The sequence below is a fragment of the Myotis davidii genome, unplaced genomic scaffold (assembly GCF_000327345.1).
Source record: "Myotis davidii unplaced genomic scaffold, ASM32734v1 scaffold679, whole genome shotgun sequence".
Lineage (NCBI taxonomy): Eukaryota > Metazoa > Chordata > Mammalia > Chiroptera > Vespertilionidae > Myotis > Myotis davidii.
The window spans coordinates 25,083-41,758 of record NW_006290023.1 but is presented as its reverse complement, the minus strand read 5'-3'; the positions used below and the strand labels follow the sequence as shown (position 1 = coordinate 41,758).

General features: G+C 36.7%; 1 protein-coding gene across 3 annotated transcripts in view; it reads left to right on the top strand.

Moving 5' to 3' along the window:
• The window catches only part of FNDC3A (fibronectin type III domain containing 3A), a 225,287-nt gene extending 209,820 nt beyond the window's left edge, over window positions 1–15,467 (top strand). For all 3 annotated transcript variants that reach the window (XM_006762728.2, XM_006762730.2, XM_006762729.2), the window contains 6 exons: window positions 834–983; window positions 1,082–1,365; window positions 1,468–1,680; window positions 3,125–3,291; window positions 4,843–4,970; window positions 12,910–15,467. In XM_006762728.2, the coding sequence (XP_006762791.1) occupies window positions 834–983; window positions 1,082–1,365; window positions 1,468–1,680; window positions 3,125–3,291; window positions 4,843–4,970; window positions 12,910–13,224 (1,257 nt within the window). In that variant the 3' untranslated portion in view covers window positions 13,225–15,467. The remainder of the gene's footprint in view (window positions 1–833; window positions 984–1,081; window positions 1,366–1,467; window positions 1,681–3,124; window positions 3,292–4,842; window positions 4,971–12,909) is intronic.
• Window positions 15,468–16,676: the final 1,209 nt, after the last annotated feature.

Below are 16,676 nucleotides of genomic sequence, written 5' to 3'. Positions count from 1 at the left end.
CAGGGGCTGCACCTAGGGATTGGGCCTGCCCTCTGCCACCCGGGAGCAGGCCTAAGCCAGCAGGTCGTTATCTCCCGAGGGGTCCCAGACTTCGAGAGGGCACAGGCCAGGCTGAGGGACCCCTTCCCCACCCTCTCCCCCACCCCCAAGTGCACAAATTTTGTGCACTGGGCCTCTAGTATTTTATATAAAATAATAAAGATACTGTTTATATCCTCATATAAGTTATACAAAGAGTAAGTCTCCTTAAATTCACATGGTTAAAAGTGAGGGTTTTTTCTCCTAGAAGCATTTAAGTAAGGTATATTTGCATTGCAGATATTTCGATTCTTATTCATGATGTGCTTTGTGTTTTATCTAAGGTTTTGTCTCAGTAATGAGATATTTAGCCACTGACTAGCTTAATGTTCAGAACAAACATTCATGGGAATTAGTATAATACTATTTCTCATTATCTCCAGTGTATTGTGTATAATAATGACAATTACATTTTCAGTTTCCTTTGAAATTTAACAAAGAAAATATCCTTGTATGATCTACCATTTTATATTAATAGAATTATTTAGAAGTATATTTACCTTAAACTACTCTTTGTAAAGTGATTCAATCATATTTCCAATTGAAAACAAAGTTATATTTTGTTGACTAATCTTAAATTCAGGTGGCCTTAATAAATAAAATGTAATATTGAATAGTCTTAATTCTGCTTAAACATTTTAAAGAAATTCAAAAGCAATCCAGTGTTTTATATGTTTGGGTAAAGAACATTTTTACCCAAAAGCTGTTTAATCAATGTTGAAACTTAAGACCTTTATCCTTTTCTTAATTTAAAGGTCCCTTTGAGTAATGGAACTGATGTCACTGAATATCGACTGGAGTGGGGAGGAGTTGAAGGAAGTATGCAGATATGTTACTGTGGGCCCAGCCTCAGTTATGAATTAAAAGGACTTTCACCAGCAACTACCTATTATTGCAGAGTCCAGGTAAAGGCAGTAAGGGCCTCGTCACTTTCTGTCTTCACGGTTTTGTGAGCATTTTCATGGCCAAGTCTTCGTTAACTATGGGCTCTGTTCATTTGTAGGCTCTGAGTATTGTGGGGGCAGGTCCTTTCAGTGAAGTAGTAGCCTGTGTGACTCCACCATCAGTTCCTGCTATTGTGACTTGTCTTCAAGAAATAAGTGATGAAGATATAGAAAATCCCGATTATTCACCTTCTACATGCCTTGCAATAAACTGGGAAAAGCCCTGTGACCATGGTTCAGAAATCCTTGCCTACAGCATAGACTTTGGAGATAAACAGCCCTTGACAGTAGGAAAGGTTACAAGTTATATTCTGGACAATTTGCAACCAGATACAACATACAGGTATACTGTAAAAACTATGTTAATTTTTGCCTAGACCAGAGAGACACTTTAAATAGAATAATCATAAACTAAACTTATTTTTCTTTTTTATATGGCACTTAGAATACGAATTCAAGCCTTGAATAGCCTTGGAGCTGGTCCTTTCAGCCACATGATAAAGTTAAAAACTAAGCCCCTCCCTCCTGATCCACCTCGTCTGGAATGTGTTGCCTTCAGCCACCAGAACCTTAAGCTGAAATGGGGAGAAGGAACCCCAAAGATACTGTCAACAGATTCTATTCAGTACCACCTTCAGATGGAGGATAAGAATGGAAGGTTGGTGTTTTAAATTACTTCTTCATGTAGTTTCTTGGATCTTGAATATATTTTTATAAATAATAGAAGTAAATAAAATAAATTTTCAAAGAGAATTTGCATAAGAATTTTGAAGTGTGCTGTTTTTGAAGCATTAGAGGAAACAATGACAATTTTCTGTTTTTCACTTGTGAGTGGGATGTCAAGAGAGAAAAACTTTAGTGGTCTATTCTCTGGCTCACTTCTCTAACTCAGTGATTTTCACCTTTTTCGTCTCATGGCACATATAAACTAATTCCTAAAATTCTGTGGCACATAAAAAAAAATGTTATCTTTTTTGACAGTCTGACAAAAAAATAGGCATGATTTTAATTCATTCACACTGGATGTCTATTGTGTTGCCTGTTGTTTTTTTATTTGACAACCTAAGGGAAAAGAGATGAGTGACCTGACTAAATAGTCAGGTATTGCACATTTTAAAAATTCTTACGGGATACTAGTTGAAAATCACTACTCTAACTCTTTTACTCCCTTCATGCTTGTAAAAGAAACTTAATCTTTGCTAGGGCTTGAATGCTTATTTCCAGCAAGAGGCAATTTTTACAGTAAATGATTGATTGGCTTAGAGTGTTAGCCCATGCACCAGATGGTCATAGTTTGATTCCAATCAAGGGCACATACCTGGGTTGCAGGTTTTAATTCCCAGCGCCAGTCGAGGCGTATGGGGAGGCAACCAATCTGTGTGCGTCTCACATTGATGTTTCTCTCTCTCTCTCTCTTGCCCGCCCTTCTTACTCTCTGTAAAAATCAGTGGAAGAAATATCCTTGAGTGAGGATTAAGAACATAGAGAGGGAGAGAGAAAGAGAGAACTGTATGAGCATTCATTATTCATTCTCCAACTTCCAAAAAGCTAACCAACAGTCAGTCAAAAATATTGAAGAACATTCAACTTATAGGTAACATATGTTATTAAACTTCCCATCAAACAGTTTGAGAGGATAATTCATGGGAAATTACATATTCTCTTATACTGCTATATAAATCGCTAGAAAACATCACCAATCAACTAAAATTATGCCTGGGAATTGAGAGTTACCTTTTTTTATGTGATAAATTGTATGCCTATGATTCTAATTAGAAATAATTTATAATGAAAAGTGTGGTGTTCTGAGTACCTTTGAAAATGTGTACATCAAAACAATCAGAATCCTGAAAAGAAACAGTTACCATGGTTGGATAGGAAATTTAGCAATAATTTTTCAGAAAACTATGCCAAATTCAAAAACTTACCTGTTCTGTAATTGTCATCATCTGATGAAAAAGCACATTATTTATCTGGAGTGATAAACCAATCCTGGCATTAAATTCTAGGAGTAAGTTGTTATTCCTAAATTATGTCCCAATTAGTACTTTATAAACATAATATAGTCAAGGATTATTTTTAATGAATCCTTTCCATTTTAGGTTTGTATCCTTATACAGAGGTCCATGTCATACATACAAAGTACAAAGACTTAATGAGTCGACATCCTATAAATTCTGTATTCAAGCTTGTAATGAAACAGGGGAAGGTCCTCTCTCCCAAGAATATATTTTCACTACTACAAAATCTGTTCCAGCTGCCTTGAAAGGTAAGTTATATATCTTTAAGTTATTTTCTTTAATAACAAATGATTTTTAAATGCATTTTCATCAAGTGCTTTATGTACTATTATTAAAATTTATCATCCAGTATATGTCCAACATTTAAATTAATCTAATATAAAAATACTAAATTGAGCCCTGGCCAGTGTGGCTCAGTTGACTGAGCATCATCCCATGCACTGAAAGGTCACTTGTTCAATTCCTGGTCAGGGCATGTGCTCAGGTTGCAGGTTAGGTCCCCAGTTGGTTGCATGCACGAGGCAACCGATTGATGTTTCTTTCTCATGTCAATGGTTTTCTCTCTGTGTGTGTCTCTCTTTCTGTCTCTGCCTCTGCCTCTGCCTCTGCCTCTGCCTCTGCCTCTGCAGCCTGGAAGGACGTCTGGTCTAATTAGCATATTATGCTTTTAGTATTAGAGATATGTCCAAAAAATAGGACTGACATTCTTATGTCAACCTTGAGTGCGTCTCTCTCTCTCTCTCTCTCTCTCTCTCCCTCTCCCTCTCCCTTTCCCTCTCCCTCTCCCTCTCTCTCTCTCTATCCTTACCTCTCTCTCTAAAAATCAATGAAAACATTTTTTTAAAAAAAATACTAAATTGAAAAGATAGGCTGGTTTTCTAATAAGGCCATTACCTGTTTCTGCTCTTACTACTTAAAGGGGGAAAAAATCACAAATTCTGGTTGCTTTGAGTCATTGTTATTTCATTCATTTCTATTTTAGGGAGAGACCCAGGTTGTTTGTTGAGCAAAACATAAATTCTTAGTTGATTTGAATCTTTAAATCGAATTTACACAAAAACACACACATTTGTCCATACATGTATCTTTAAAATCAATTCAGAGGGGTCCTTATTTTAAAGCGACTGCAGCAAGATTATACTTTGTGCATTTAGCCGAATTTCCTCACACTCTGAGGACAAATCACAAAGACTTCCAATACAGTATCCTCAATCATGAACTTGAATATACCATTTGTTAGGCAAATCCATAATTAACAGGACTGTTCTTGAATAGTGTTTCTAATAATGTTGACAGAGTTCCACTGAGTCATTTTTCTGTTCTCTTGTCCAGTTTAGTGTCTGTTAGCCTTAATAAGATTGCTGATTTTGACCCCTTTGTACCCCACTATTGAGTGAAACAGTCATATGTGGTTGAAGAACTAGGGGTAGTTTCCAGCTCATCCTCTTAGATTAAATTATAAATTTCATGTTCTAGTTGTGTTCTTAGAAGTGCCATAGTTGTTTTTTTTAACTGCCATATACCCCTCTATTGGCTTTTTAACACAATAAAATAGTGCTTGCTTTGACAGGTCTTTTAGTCAGTCTAGCCACGGTAGCATCTGTAGATTGTATGACCTGAAGATAGTAAGAGTGAACTATTGACCATTTCTCTGCAAATTTCAAAAAATCCACTGATGTTTATTTCAAGTTAATAATTAAGTGTTACAGTTTTAATGATTTTGATTAATGTGTCTGTGTAATGTTCCAAGTAAAAATTAAGTATAGCAGATTTTTATTTATATTTTCTGCTCTCTACAGCCCCCAAAATAGAGAAAGTAAATGATCACATTTGTGAAATTACATGGGAGTGTTTACAGCCAATGAAAGGTGATCCAATTATTTATAGTCTTCAAGTTATGGTGGGAAAGGATTCCGAATTCAAACAGGTATGTGCCAAAATATAAGTCTGTGGATATATACTTTTACCTTTCTCATGTTTATGACTTTTCCATTGTAAGATTTGACTGTCTTTATGTTCCTAATTCAAAAACATTTGTTCAACTGATAGATACAGAGAATAAATAGATTGTCACCAGATAATAGGTTGGAGGTACAAATTGACAGCTATACAAATAGGCTCAGGATGAAAAGTACACCATAGGGAATATAGTCAATAATATTGTAATGACTATGAATGGTGTCAGGTCCTAGACTTATCAGGATGATCACAAGTTATATGAATGTCTAAATCAGTACACCTGAAACTAATATAAGATTGTATGTCATGTGTAATTGAAAAAAAAATTTTATTCAGGACTTACAGTGTTCCAAACATTAGTAACTAGTGTCTCAGGGTCCAAAATCTTTTGGATGTGAGCTATACTTAAACAGAATGTTCATTCGTTTGACAAGTATTTACTGAACTTTGTAGCAGGGACCCAGGATACAACACTGAATAAAAAGTCCTTGCCCCATGGAACTCACATTCTAGTAGAAAAAGAGATACTAAAAGCAACAAAACATATTACTGTATCATATGTTGGATAGTGTTAATTGCAGTGGAGAAAAAATAAAACTGGGTAAAAGGTAGGGAGTACTGGGGGGGACAGGCAGCTAGTGTTATTTTATACAGGGAGTCAAATGACATTTGAATAGAGACCCAAAGGAAGTAAATATTGGGAGAAGAGTGTTCCAAGGAGAGGAAACAATAGGTACAAAGGCCCGAGGCAGAAGATTGTTAAATTTAATGAAAAACAAGGAGGCAGTATGGCTAGGGCAGTGTGAGCAAGGGGAAGAATGGTAGATAAAATCAGGGGGTAGGGAATTTTATGAGTGGTGTGGATGTCATGTAGGGCATTATAGGCCATACTATGACTTTTACCCCATGTAAAATGAGAAGCCAATAGAGGATTTAGACCAGAGTTGTCACATGATCAGACACAAGGTCATTTTGGCTAGAGTGGGACAAGTACAGAAGCAGAGAGACCATTATGGAGGCTTTTACAATAATAGTAATAGTCATAATACACACAGTTATTGTGAAAGCCTAGAGGAATTATCAACTTCCCAGCCAAAAAAATTCAAAGATAAAGAACTTGTTATGCAACTTAAAAGCCTAACTTAATTGCTATATTTATTTCATCTGATTTTCCATTTTTTGCTGTCAACCTTCTTGATTTTGAGGGCTTTTAAACTGTGTTGTTTTGATTTTAGCATCTCATCTTGGGGGTTTTTTTCCCCACTAGAAAACCAATCATTTTTATTTCAGTCTTTTTTTATAACTATTAATAATAAAATATTTTCCAATAAAAATTTTTTTTCTCTCAAATTTTGTTAAGTGTAGAAGTGGAATTTCTTAACTGAAATTACAAAAGACCCGAGAGAGTCATATTAAATTTGGCATGTGATTGTTTTTCTTCAGTAAGCCATCTGCAAATTGACATGATAATTAGATTTAAATATAATTTACAGATAAGCAGGTTTCCTTCCAAGGAGGAAGCAAAATTAATATTAAAGAAAATGTAATTGTATTACCTGTTTAGGAAATAGGGACCCCACATTTGAGTTGTAAATGAATTTTAATGAACATATCACTACATAAAGAGCAATGCTAATTCTAATTTAACTTAAAAGCTAAATCCTATCATCACTTTCACTTATTTTAGATTATAAGCAATGAAAAACTTAAAATACTAATTTCCTTAGAAACTTCATTTTATGTATGCTCATCTAAGTCTCTTGTAAGTCTTTTTTTAAGAATTCAATATCATTCATATAATTTGATACTTTAAAATTTATTTGATAATCAACACATGTATTTAATATTACATTTGAAGAATTATGGGGGGCTGTATTATTAACTTACTGTTCTGATTTCAAAAAACTTGTTTAGAATTAAATTTAAGAAGCAAGCAGAAATTTTATAAACATGCCATTTTATTTAGCCAAACAAATAAAAGATAATGAAGATAAAAATCTACCTTATAAAAAGAAATGCTTTATTCTAGATAGACTTTAGAATATTTTCCAAAAGGGTGTCATTTAAGTGAGTCTTTTGGGGAACTGGTGAGCTTAGGAGGAACTATGAAGACTCGAGTGTGACTCAAAAATAGAGTATGTAGAAGAGGAGAGGGCCAGGTCTAGGTGGGTCTTTATTCTATAGCAGTTGGAACTGTTGATGTTTTTAAAAGGGGGGGATATTATAAACTGGAGGCCCAGTGCATGAAATTCGTGCACAAGGGCGGGGGCTCTCTCTCTCTCTCTCCCCCACTCCTCCCTCCTTTCCACTCTCTCTAGAAATCAATGGAAAAAATATCCTCAGATGAAATTTTTTTAAAAAAAAAAGTTAAGTGTTATGCCCTAACTGGTTTGGCTCAGTAGCTAGAGTGTCAGCCTGTGGACTGAAGGGTCCCAGGTTCAATTCCGGTCAAGGGCATGTACCTTGGTTGCGGGAACATCCCCAGTAGGGTGTGTGCAGAAGGCAGCTGATGGATGTTTTTCTGGCCAGGGCCCTGCTGGCCCGATCGCCCCTAACTGCCCTCCCCTGTAGGCCTGGTCCCCCCCAACTGCCCTCCCCTGCAGGCCTGGTTGCCCTTAACTGCCCCTCTGCCAGTCTGGTCTTCCCTAACTCCCTTCTCCTGTAGGTCTGCCTCCCCCCCCAACTGCCCTCCCCTGCCAGCCTGATCACCCACAACTGCCCTCCCCTGCCAGCCTGATCACCCAAATTGCCCTCCCCTGCCAGCCTTCTTGTGGTGGCCATCTTTGACCACACGGGGGTGGCCATCTTGTGCGAGGGCATGATGGTCAATTTGCATATTGTGTCTTTATTATATAGGATTGGTGGTTACATTTCTAGACTAGCCTCTAAAACCCCGTTTAACGTATAAATGTTTCTAGGTTTGAGAATTTGGAAGCAAATTAATGGGGCAACAACAATTTTTTTCTTTGCATTCTTCCCTTTCTTTATCCCTCTTTGATCAGTCAGTGGATCTCACCAATCCTTGCTGCCTTCTTGCAGCTCTGTGCCCTACATGCTGAATAGCACCTCACCTAGACTTTCCCCCATTCTCTAAAATTATAATCTCCTTCTGACTCCTTCCTCCCTCTCTCACACATACAACTCTCATATATACAGAATAGCTGACCTTATTGGCATTAAAGAAAGACTATTTTCTTGGGAAAATTCATGCCAAAAGTCAGATGTCTGCTGGCTTAAGGACTGGTTGATCCAGAAACTCAATGAAGTCATCAAGGTTTCTCTCACAGTGCTGCCCTTAGCCATAGGGAACTTACTCTTCCTTATTCACATTGGGCAGGGCACACTTAGAGTTACAAAGCCATCCCTGGACCAGTGACTATGCCAGGGTTCAAGCCAAGCAGGGCCCACATCTGGAGTTAAGAGGCAGGCCAGCTCCTCCTAGTACGTAGCCTGGGTAAGGGAGAGTTTGAGACCCATCCAAAATCAGGATACTATTGGCAGTCAGAGAATGGGTACTGGAACAGAGGCCTATTGGATTCTGTACAACTTCTTCCTCTCTGAAGTTAAATTCTCAAAAAAGTGTTCCTCAAATGCCTTGCAGACCTAATGAACGTGAATATCTGGGAAATGGGATCCACAATATTTTTTTTGTTTGTGTCAAGTGGTGCTTGTGCACAATAAATTTAAGAACTGCTCTAAAAACTCCAAGTTTACCCTGGCTGGTGTAGCTCAGTTGGTTGGGTATTGTTTTGTGCACAGAAAGGTTGCTGGTTTGATTCCCGTCTGGGTACATGCCCAGGTTGTGGGCTTAGTTCCTGGTAGAGAGTTTGCAGGATGCAGCCCATTGATTTTTCGATCTCTCACTTCAATGTCGCTCTTCCCCTCCCCATTCCTCCCTCTCTAAATATCAATAAAAATATTTTTAAATAAATGAAATAAAAGCTCCAAGTTCACTTACAAATCCCTCAGCAATAATAAAGGGGAGTAATGGTAGAGACAAGAGCTATGTGGTTATTTGTCTATCACTTTTTTGTGAGGGTTTTTACTGTTCTCTTCATGCATTGACACTACAAAATAATTATTTGCCATAGCATATACATAGGACCACTTGTGTCCATATGTGCCAAATTATATGACAGCATATATCTTATGTGTAAATATGAATAATTATTTTTTAAAATTTAATCAAATGCATCATATATAATAAAGCGGTAATATGCAAATTAACCCTCATGCCCTCACAACATGGCTGCCTAGGGGGTGACCAGGCCAGCAGAGGGACAGTTGGGGGCAATTAGGCTAGCAGGGGAGGCAGTTGGGAGCGACCAGGCTGGCAGGGCAGGGAGTGACCAGCTTGGCGGGGGGGAGAGGGGGGAGGGCAGTTAGGAGCAACCAGGCCAGCAGGGGGGTTAGTGAGGGATGACCAGGCCAGCAAAGGGGGGGGGAGGGCAGTTAGGAGCGACCAGGCCAGCAGGGAGGAGGTAGTTGGAGGCAACCTGCCGGCAGGGAGGGCAGTTAGGGGCGATCAGACCAGCACACACAGGCAGTGAGGGGCGATCAGGCCAGTGGAGGGGAGCAGTTAGGGGTGACCAGGCAGGCAGGCAAGTGAGCGATTAGGATTATGCGAGGGATGTCCAGGATTGTGAGAGGGATGTCCAACTGCCAGTTTAGGGGATCGGGCCTAAACCAACAGTCGGACATCCCCTGAGGTGTCCCAGATTGGAGAGGGTGCAGGCTGGGCTGAGGGGACCTACCCTCCCCCGTGCACGAATTTCATGCACCGAGCCTCTAGTATTACATATTAAGGGAAGGTTTAAATAAGTTCACTCTGTCTAAAAGTAATGTATTGCTGAAATCATTGTCTTATAGTTACTGCTATAAATAATGTATACTGTGCATGTTCCTCAATGTAAAATCAGATATGGATATGTAATGTACACAGAAAGCAAAACTAATTAAACAGAATTTGTTCCTCTGTAATCACAGCTTCAAAAGTGGTTATCTTTGATAGTAAATATGTACACGTATCTTTGAAATTTTCGTATTAAAGTATTTGGTAAATCAATCTAGCCAACCAAATAAGTTTTTAGAATGTGGGTATAAAAACCCCAAAGAGATATAAATAGACAAGATACTGATTTCAATTTTTATTGACTCTAGTTCTATAACTGTTATTTTCTCCATGCTATGATATATTCAGAAAGCTAAAGACAAATACCAATTTGTGAGGGTCTAAATTTTCTTTAAAGGTTTTCCTATAAAATTATGTTGCAGTTGGCATACTATCTCAAAGTTCTTGGTCAACTAAACATGCACTAACTTCACAAGCTTTGGTTTAACCTGTAATTCTCTTTTTTTGAATATATATTTTTTTTATTGATTCCAGAGAGGAAGGAAGAGGAAGAGAGAGATAGAAACATCAATGATGAGAGAATCATTGATCGGCTGCCTCCTGTATGTCCCACACTGGGGATCTAGCCCACAACCTGGGCATGTGCCCCGATCGGGAATTGAACCATGACCTCCTGGTTCATGGGTCAATGCTCAACCACTGAGCCACACTGGCCAGGCTTGTCTGTATTCCTTAATTAAAATGAGAAGTGAAAATTATCCTTTACCTTCCATTGTCTTCCATTGTAAATCTGCACTAATTGATATTTGTCACACTCTCCTTATAAAAGGGTAGTTGATTGATTGCAAAGATGGGGCTATTTTGTTTTTGTTTTGTTTTAAATTTATGTAATACAATCTTTGAGCAATAGCTGTGGGCCAAAAAAATTATTAAATAGAGTTCTTACTTGCCCTTTACTATTTATTAAGGCCATAACAATTTTATCTTGTCAGTATGAAAAGAGTGGGAGAGCAAAAATGACGTTATTCATTTTAATCTTATTTTTCATTCTGAGACCCTACCCCAGCTCATCTTGAGCTTAATGCTTATTTTGAATAGCTTCACTTGGGTATAAAAATCCCTTTAAATTAGTTTTAAGCAAGTTCATCTGTTTTCTTCAGTCCTGTATCTACAGTTGTCTATAAGATGTCTCCCTATATACATATCCTCCTAACATCTAAAACACAAAATTGAAAATCTCATCATCTATCTTGCCTCCCAATCTCTCCTCCCCAACTGCTTTCTTACTTCATCAGTGTCATAAACACCAACTTCACTTTGGTGCCTAAGCTTTAAACTCTTGGAAGAATTAGGGCTTAGGGGCTATTAACTCTTAAGTAATAGTCATTTATAAAAATGATACATAAAAACTATGCTAAGGCCTCATTACCTTATGCTTAAGCCCTGTCCTGCCCACCTCCCTCAATCTCTCCCTTAGCCTTATGATCAGGATTCCTTAAAACACCTTTTAAATATCATACACCTAAAGTAGCCCCTGTGGATTCAAACCTAAATTTTCAACTAGTGTATTAACATATTCCTCCTCTTTGTCATATCTCTTACCTATCACTTTCATGCCACTTGTTCAGTTTTTTCTCCTAACCATATTACTATGTTTATTTGGAAATAAATGGAAAGCAAATTTTAAAGACAAAAATAAATATTGTACCCATTAGATAAATACATACTGTTTTTTACTCTTACAAAATTGTCCTCATTGTATATGTGCTGTTTCACACTGCAGCCTAATGCAACCTTCTGAATTACTTAAGTTAATCCTTTACCATTGCCTAATTATGAACCTATTCTGCATTCCCACTCAGAACATTCATCTGCATCCTCAAAACTAATGCTAATCACCATTTTCTTTAAGACTCATCTTAAGGCTTACCTCTTTAAATAAAGGTTATATATACACACATTCAGCATCCACTGATAATACATTTTGAAGTACAAATAGTCAATGGTTCATTAATATCATTGCCTTTTATTAAGTAACTATTATATTCTGGATTCTAGAGACACAAAAATGAGACAGTTCTTACCTCATTCCTTTTGGAGCAAACAAATATGTAAAAAATTTAAATTTACAGCACATATAATTGAGGCAGCTAAGATAGCTTGAAAGAATGGTAGCCCAGGTTTTGGTTAATCTGACTCACAGCCCACCAGCTAGCTGGGAGTAGTCAATTGGAAGGTCACTGTGAGCCTTGGTTTTCCCACATACAAAATCATGGAAGGGACTCATTAAAGGAAATGATAGCTTCATATATTGAGCACTCACTATATGCTGGGCACTGTGCTAAGTGCTTTAACAAGTAGTAACTTACTTCAATATCATAATTACCATGCAAGATAACTATTATGCTTGTTACACAAGGTAGTTGGGGTCTAAGATCACATGGACTATAAAGTGATAGAGCACAGCTTGGACCCAGGGGTGACCAATTCTAATACATATTCTCTTAATCCCTAGCACACACTCTTGAAAATCCATGGAATTTCTTTATTATTATTTCCCTTCTAAGGCAGAGGACTTCGGGTTTTAAGATCCAATTCTGTGATTCTAAGTGATTCTTTAAAGTCTATTAAATGATTTGCCATAGACACCTATAGAAAGCTCCTTATTCATTGTTTCATTTTGAAATTGTGCAAAACCAGTTATACAAAGATGAGATTAGATACTTCCTCCTCTCATGAAATGATTTCACAAAAGTGTGACTTCTTACATTTGAGGAAACCAGGGAACATTTGAGGAAACATGTCCGTGGGCTGATTTTGCCTGTCCTCCAGCTACTTTAGGGGTGCATCTTTACTTCTTAACTGGTCTACAAGTTCTATAAGGGTAGAGCTTACATTGTAACTTTTCAGATTATCCATACGTATTTTTTAAATATCATTTGAAAGATAATAGCAGCTTCCATGTTTAAAAATAATTCTGAAACTAGCCAACTTTAACACAGATTTTTCTTCCCAACCTCCACACGTAATTCTTTTTCTAATACCTTATGCACAGATCTACAAGGGTCCCGACACTTCACTCCGGTATTCAAGTCTTCAGCTGAACTGTGAATATCGTTTCCGCGTGTGTGCCATTCGCCAGTGCCAAGACCCTGTGGGGCATCAGGACCTAGTAGGTCCCTACAGCACAACAGTGTTCTTCATCTCTCAGAGGACTGAACCAGCAGCCAGCACCAACAGAGACACTGTGGAAAGCACCAGGACCCGGCGAGCACTTAGTGACGAGCAGTGTGCAGCCGTTATCCTTGTGCTGTTTGCTTTCTTTTCCATTTTAATTGCCTTTATCATTCAATACTTTGTAATCAAGTGAAAATACAACTTTATTTTTAATACTGTATTACATTTTATTTTGTCATGTACTAAAATTATTTCTGTATTGCTTTTCCAAAACAGTGGCATTTAGCACTGGCATTGAGACTATAGTACATCATTTTTGCCATTTTCAGTGCTTATATTGTTAGATAGAGGCTTGCACCTCATTAGAATGCAAGCCACAGAAATAGCAATTTTGGGGTTTTTTGTTTGGTTTGGGTATTTTTTTTCCCCTTGTCTTTTTTTCTTCTGTCCTTCCTTTTTCTTTTCTTTCTTGTCTTTTTCACATGCCTTCTTGTCCAACAAATCTTCTAAGAGGCAAGAATACATAATGGATATTTTGACCAGTCAGCATGAGTGTAACACTGACAACCTGATCTGTTTGTTTTAAAGATTATTACCTAGTGAATGATTCAGAATGATTAAAATTTACACTAAAACAAGCTATATAAAAATGTTAAAGTCTGATGCTGTGAAAGCAATCTAGTGCTATATTTCTACCTCCTCATTTGTCTTAATTATTTGGTAAGTGGGATTATGATGAATAACTGGAGGAGCTTAGCAAACAAATACTGGGTGAAAATATGCATGAAAAAAAGAACCACTTGTTTGATGAATGTGGAGTTCTTTATTACACTATATTTTCATGAATTCACAGATAAATCACTTAAAGAAAGCACAGACAGTTTACTTGGCCTAAATTAATTTAATGTTTACTCAAAAGGCACCTCTTCAGGTGTTGAGAATATGGAAAAGAACAGAGGGCTTTTAGATAGTTACCTTTTTTTAAGTAATTATAGTCAACTCTGAATTTCAAACCTATTTAATTTGGTTTTGTGAACCTTTGAACTATTTGTATGTGTATAAGGACATACATGTACACATGTGGCATATAAATAAACTATACATACCAAGTGTGGAAATATTCACACACACACACACACACACACACACATACATCTAACTGATATAGGCTCATTTTTAAGAACTCCTCTAAGTTTTGCTGCTTCTTCCATAACTACTGCCATCACTATCAGAATCCATAATCAAATTTAACCTTTCTGTTTGGAACACCAAATTTAAAGACAAAATTAATTTGCACCAGTAAACTTCAAGCTGCTTTCTTTCTTAAAAAACTAATGTTTAATGTAATGTCTGTTTGGATACTTCCAAATTGTTGATTGCATGTGTTTAATGTTGCATTAGAGCACTTTGCAATTGCATAATTCATTAATGTGTTGTGAGCTTGCATTTGTGAGTTATAGGATGATCAGATTGTATTTTGACAAGAATCACATTGTACATCTTGCATAGATGTCAATGACTGCCAGTAATAATACAGTTTGTAATGAAACTTTCTAAAGTTCTTGTTTTATCACATCTGTTATCTGTAAAACACTTGTAACTAGTCTTTTTAATTTATTATTTGAATTTTAGGATAGTGAATCACTAATTTTTAGTTGCTGAAGTTAGCATTTTAGTGATTACTAAGCACTTGTGTCAGTCTTCAATAAAGGACGTATGTTTTATACTTTTGAAGATCTCTGAAGAATATCTCTTGTATTAGAATGGGCATGTGTTGTAATTGTTTTATGTCAAATGATCCATGCCGTAGAAAAAAACATTAACCTTTGTTCAAAAAAGAAATGGATAAACTTGGCCTTTCCAAGTGGTAAGAATGATCTGTCAATATAATATATTGTATGTTTACATTTTATTTAAATTTAATCTCTTATGTATAGGCTGAAAACTCCCAAAAAACAAGTGATTGTGATTGTTTTCTAGAAACTTCTTAAAAGTGCCACATTTGGCAGTACAAATGAGTTTGAGTGTAATAGCCCAGAGATTTCTATAATAGTTGAATGTCTAAAATGGTAAAATGTACCACTGTGACAGTTACAGTGGCTTATGTTTTTCATAGTAATGGAAATGAACTCCTATTTTTGATAGTAAATGTCATTTAATAGTGTATTTGCCATTTGAACCTCACTGCAAAATTAGTGCAGAAGAGAAAACAATTTTTAATGTAATCTTGATTTTACCTCATATACTGTACATTCCAAAAACTCTAAACTTTTTAAAGATTATAGATACACTACCAAACATATCACTTTAAAATTGTATAAGGTTGAACTTCATACAAGTGAAAAAATATTATCTCATAAAAATACATAAACTATGTAGCAAAAATATCTTTAAAATCCATGCAAAATAAAAGTGGTATCATTCTTTTTTGAGATATGTTTATTGTATTTATGTACATTATTTACCGCCTCTTTTTTTATTGTTGTTAATCCTCACCTGATGACATTTTTTCCATTGACTTTTAGAGAAAGTAGAAGTGGGGAGGGATGGCGGGTGGAGAAGAGAAAGAGGAAGAAACATCTATGTGAAAAAGACACATCAATTGATTGCCTCCTCAACCTGGACCAGGGCTGGAGATCAAACCTGAAACCCAGGTACTTGCTCTTGACCAGGAATCAAACCCACGACTTCAGTGCTTGGGCCAACGTTCTAACCACTGAGTAATGCCAGCCAGGGCTGCTGCCTCTTTTAGAAAATGTTACGACTCCACTCTTGCAATGGGCTTACAATTTTCCTAGCAGTATTCAAATCTTCAACAGATTTAAGGACCTATATTCAAGGAGGTAAATACCAGTAGATTAAAGAATAAAATTAGAAGTTTTATCTTAGTGACTTAATTCTGTGCAGTTCATTAGGTACCTTGCTTCTAAGTAGCTAATTGCCACAAATGCAAGGATCACAATAAAATTTAAAATGTTAAGCTGGTGAAGAGATACTTTGTGGAGGATCAATCCACAGAAACAACCAAGTATGAGTCCAGCCTTGAAAAGAATGTGATCCTGATTTAGTGTTGCACATCATCCTTTTGCCCCTAGATTAGAACCAGGAAATACACCCAGGTTTGAGCATTCCCAGGGTTGGTTTCCAACATTAATACTTTCTCATGATCATAAATTCTCTGCAGGAAGATCCCATGGTTATGGTGGCTCAGTCAGGCAAACAGACTGCAAAGGAATGGTTCCCCAACACCTAACATCTTTCATCCTGTAACCTAACCATCTGCCATCAACACAGATGATGATAATGCATTATTTAAAAAAAGCTTTTTAAACACTCTTCATTTTCTCCCTGATACTCTTAAAGGGGATAAAAGACTCCAAAAAAACAAAAGTTGACAAGAACAAGTATTTTAATAGTTGTCATTAAATTCTCACTTCAGAGTGTTGCCTTCAAATGTTTACATGTTACAAAGGGCTATTTTTCATCTTATATAATAAATAGGATGATATTTGCTATGGGAAATTTGCCAAAAGAGTTTTGAAAATAGATTTTGAACCCATTCAAATCATAATGGCTAGCATCTATTCATCACTCTGTGTGCAGGCATTGTGTTCAGTGTCTGACCATCCTATATAGTAAAGAGCT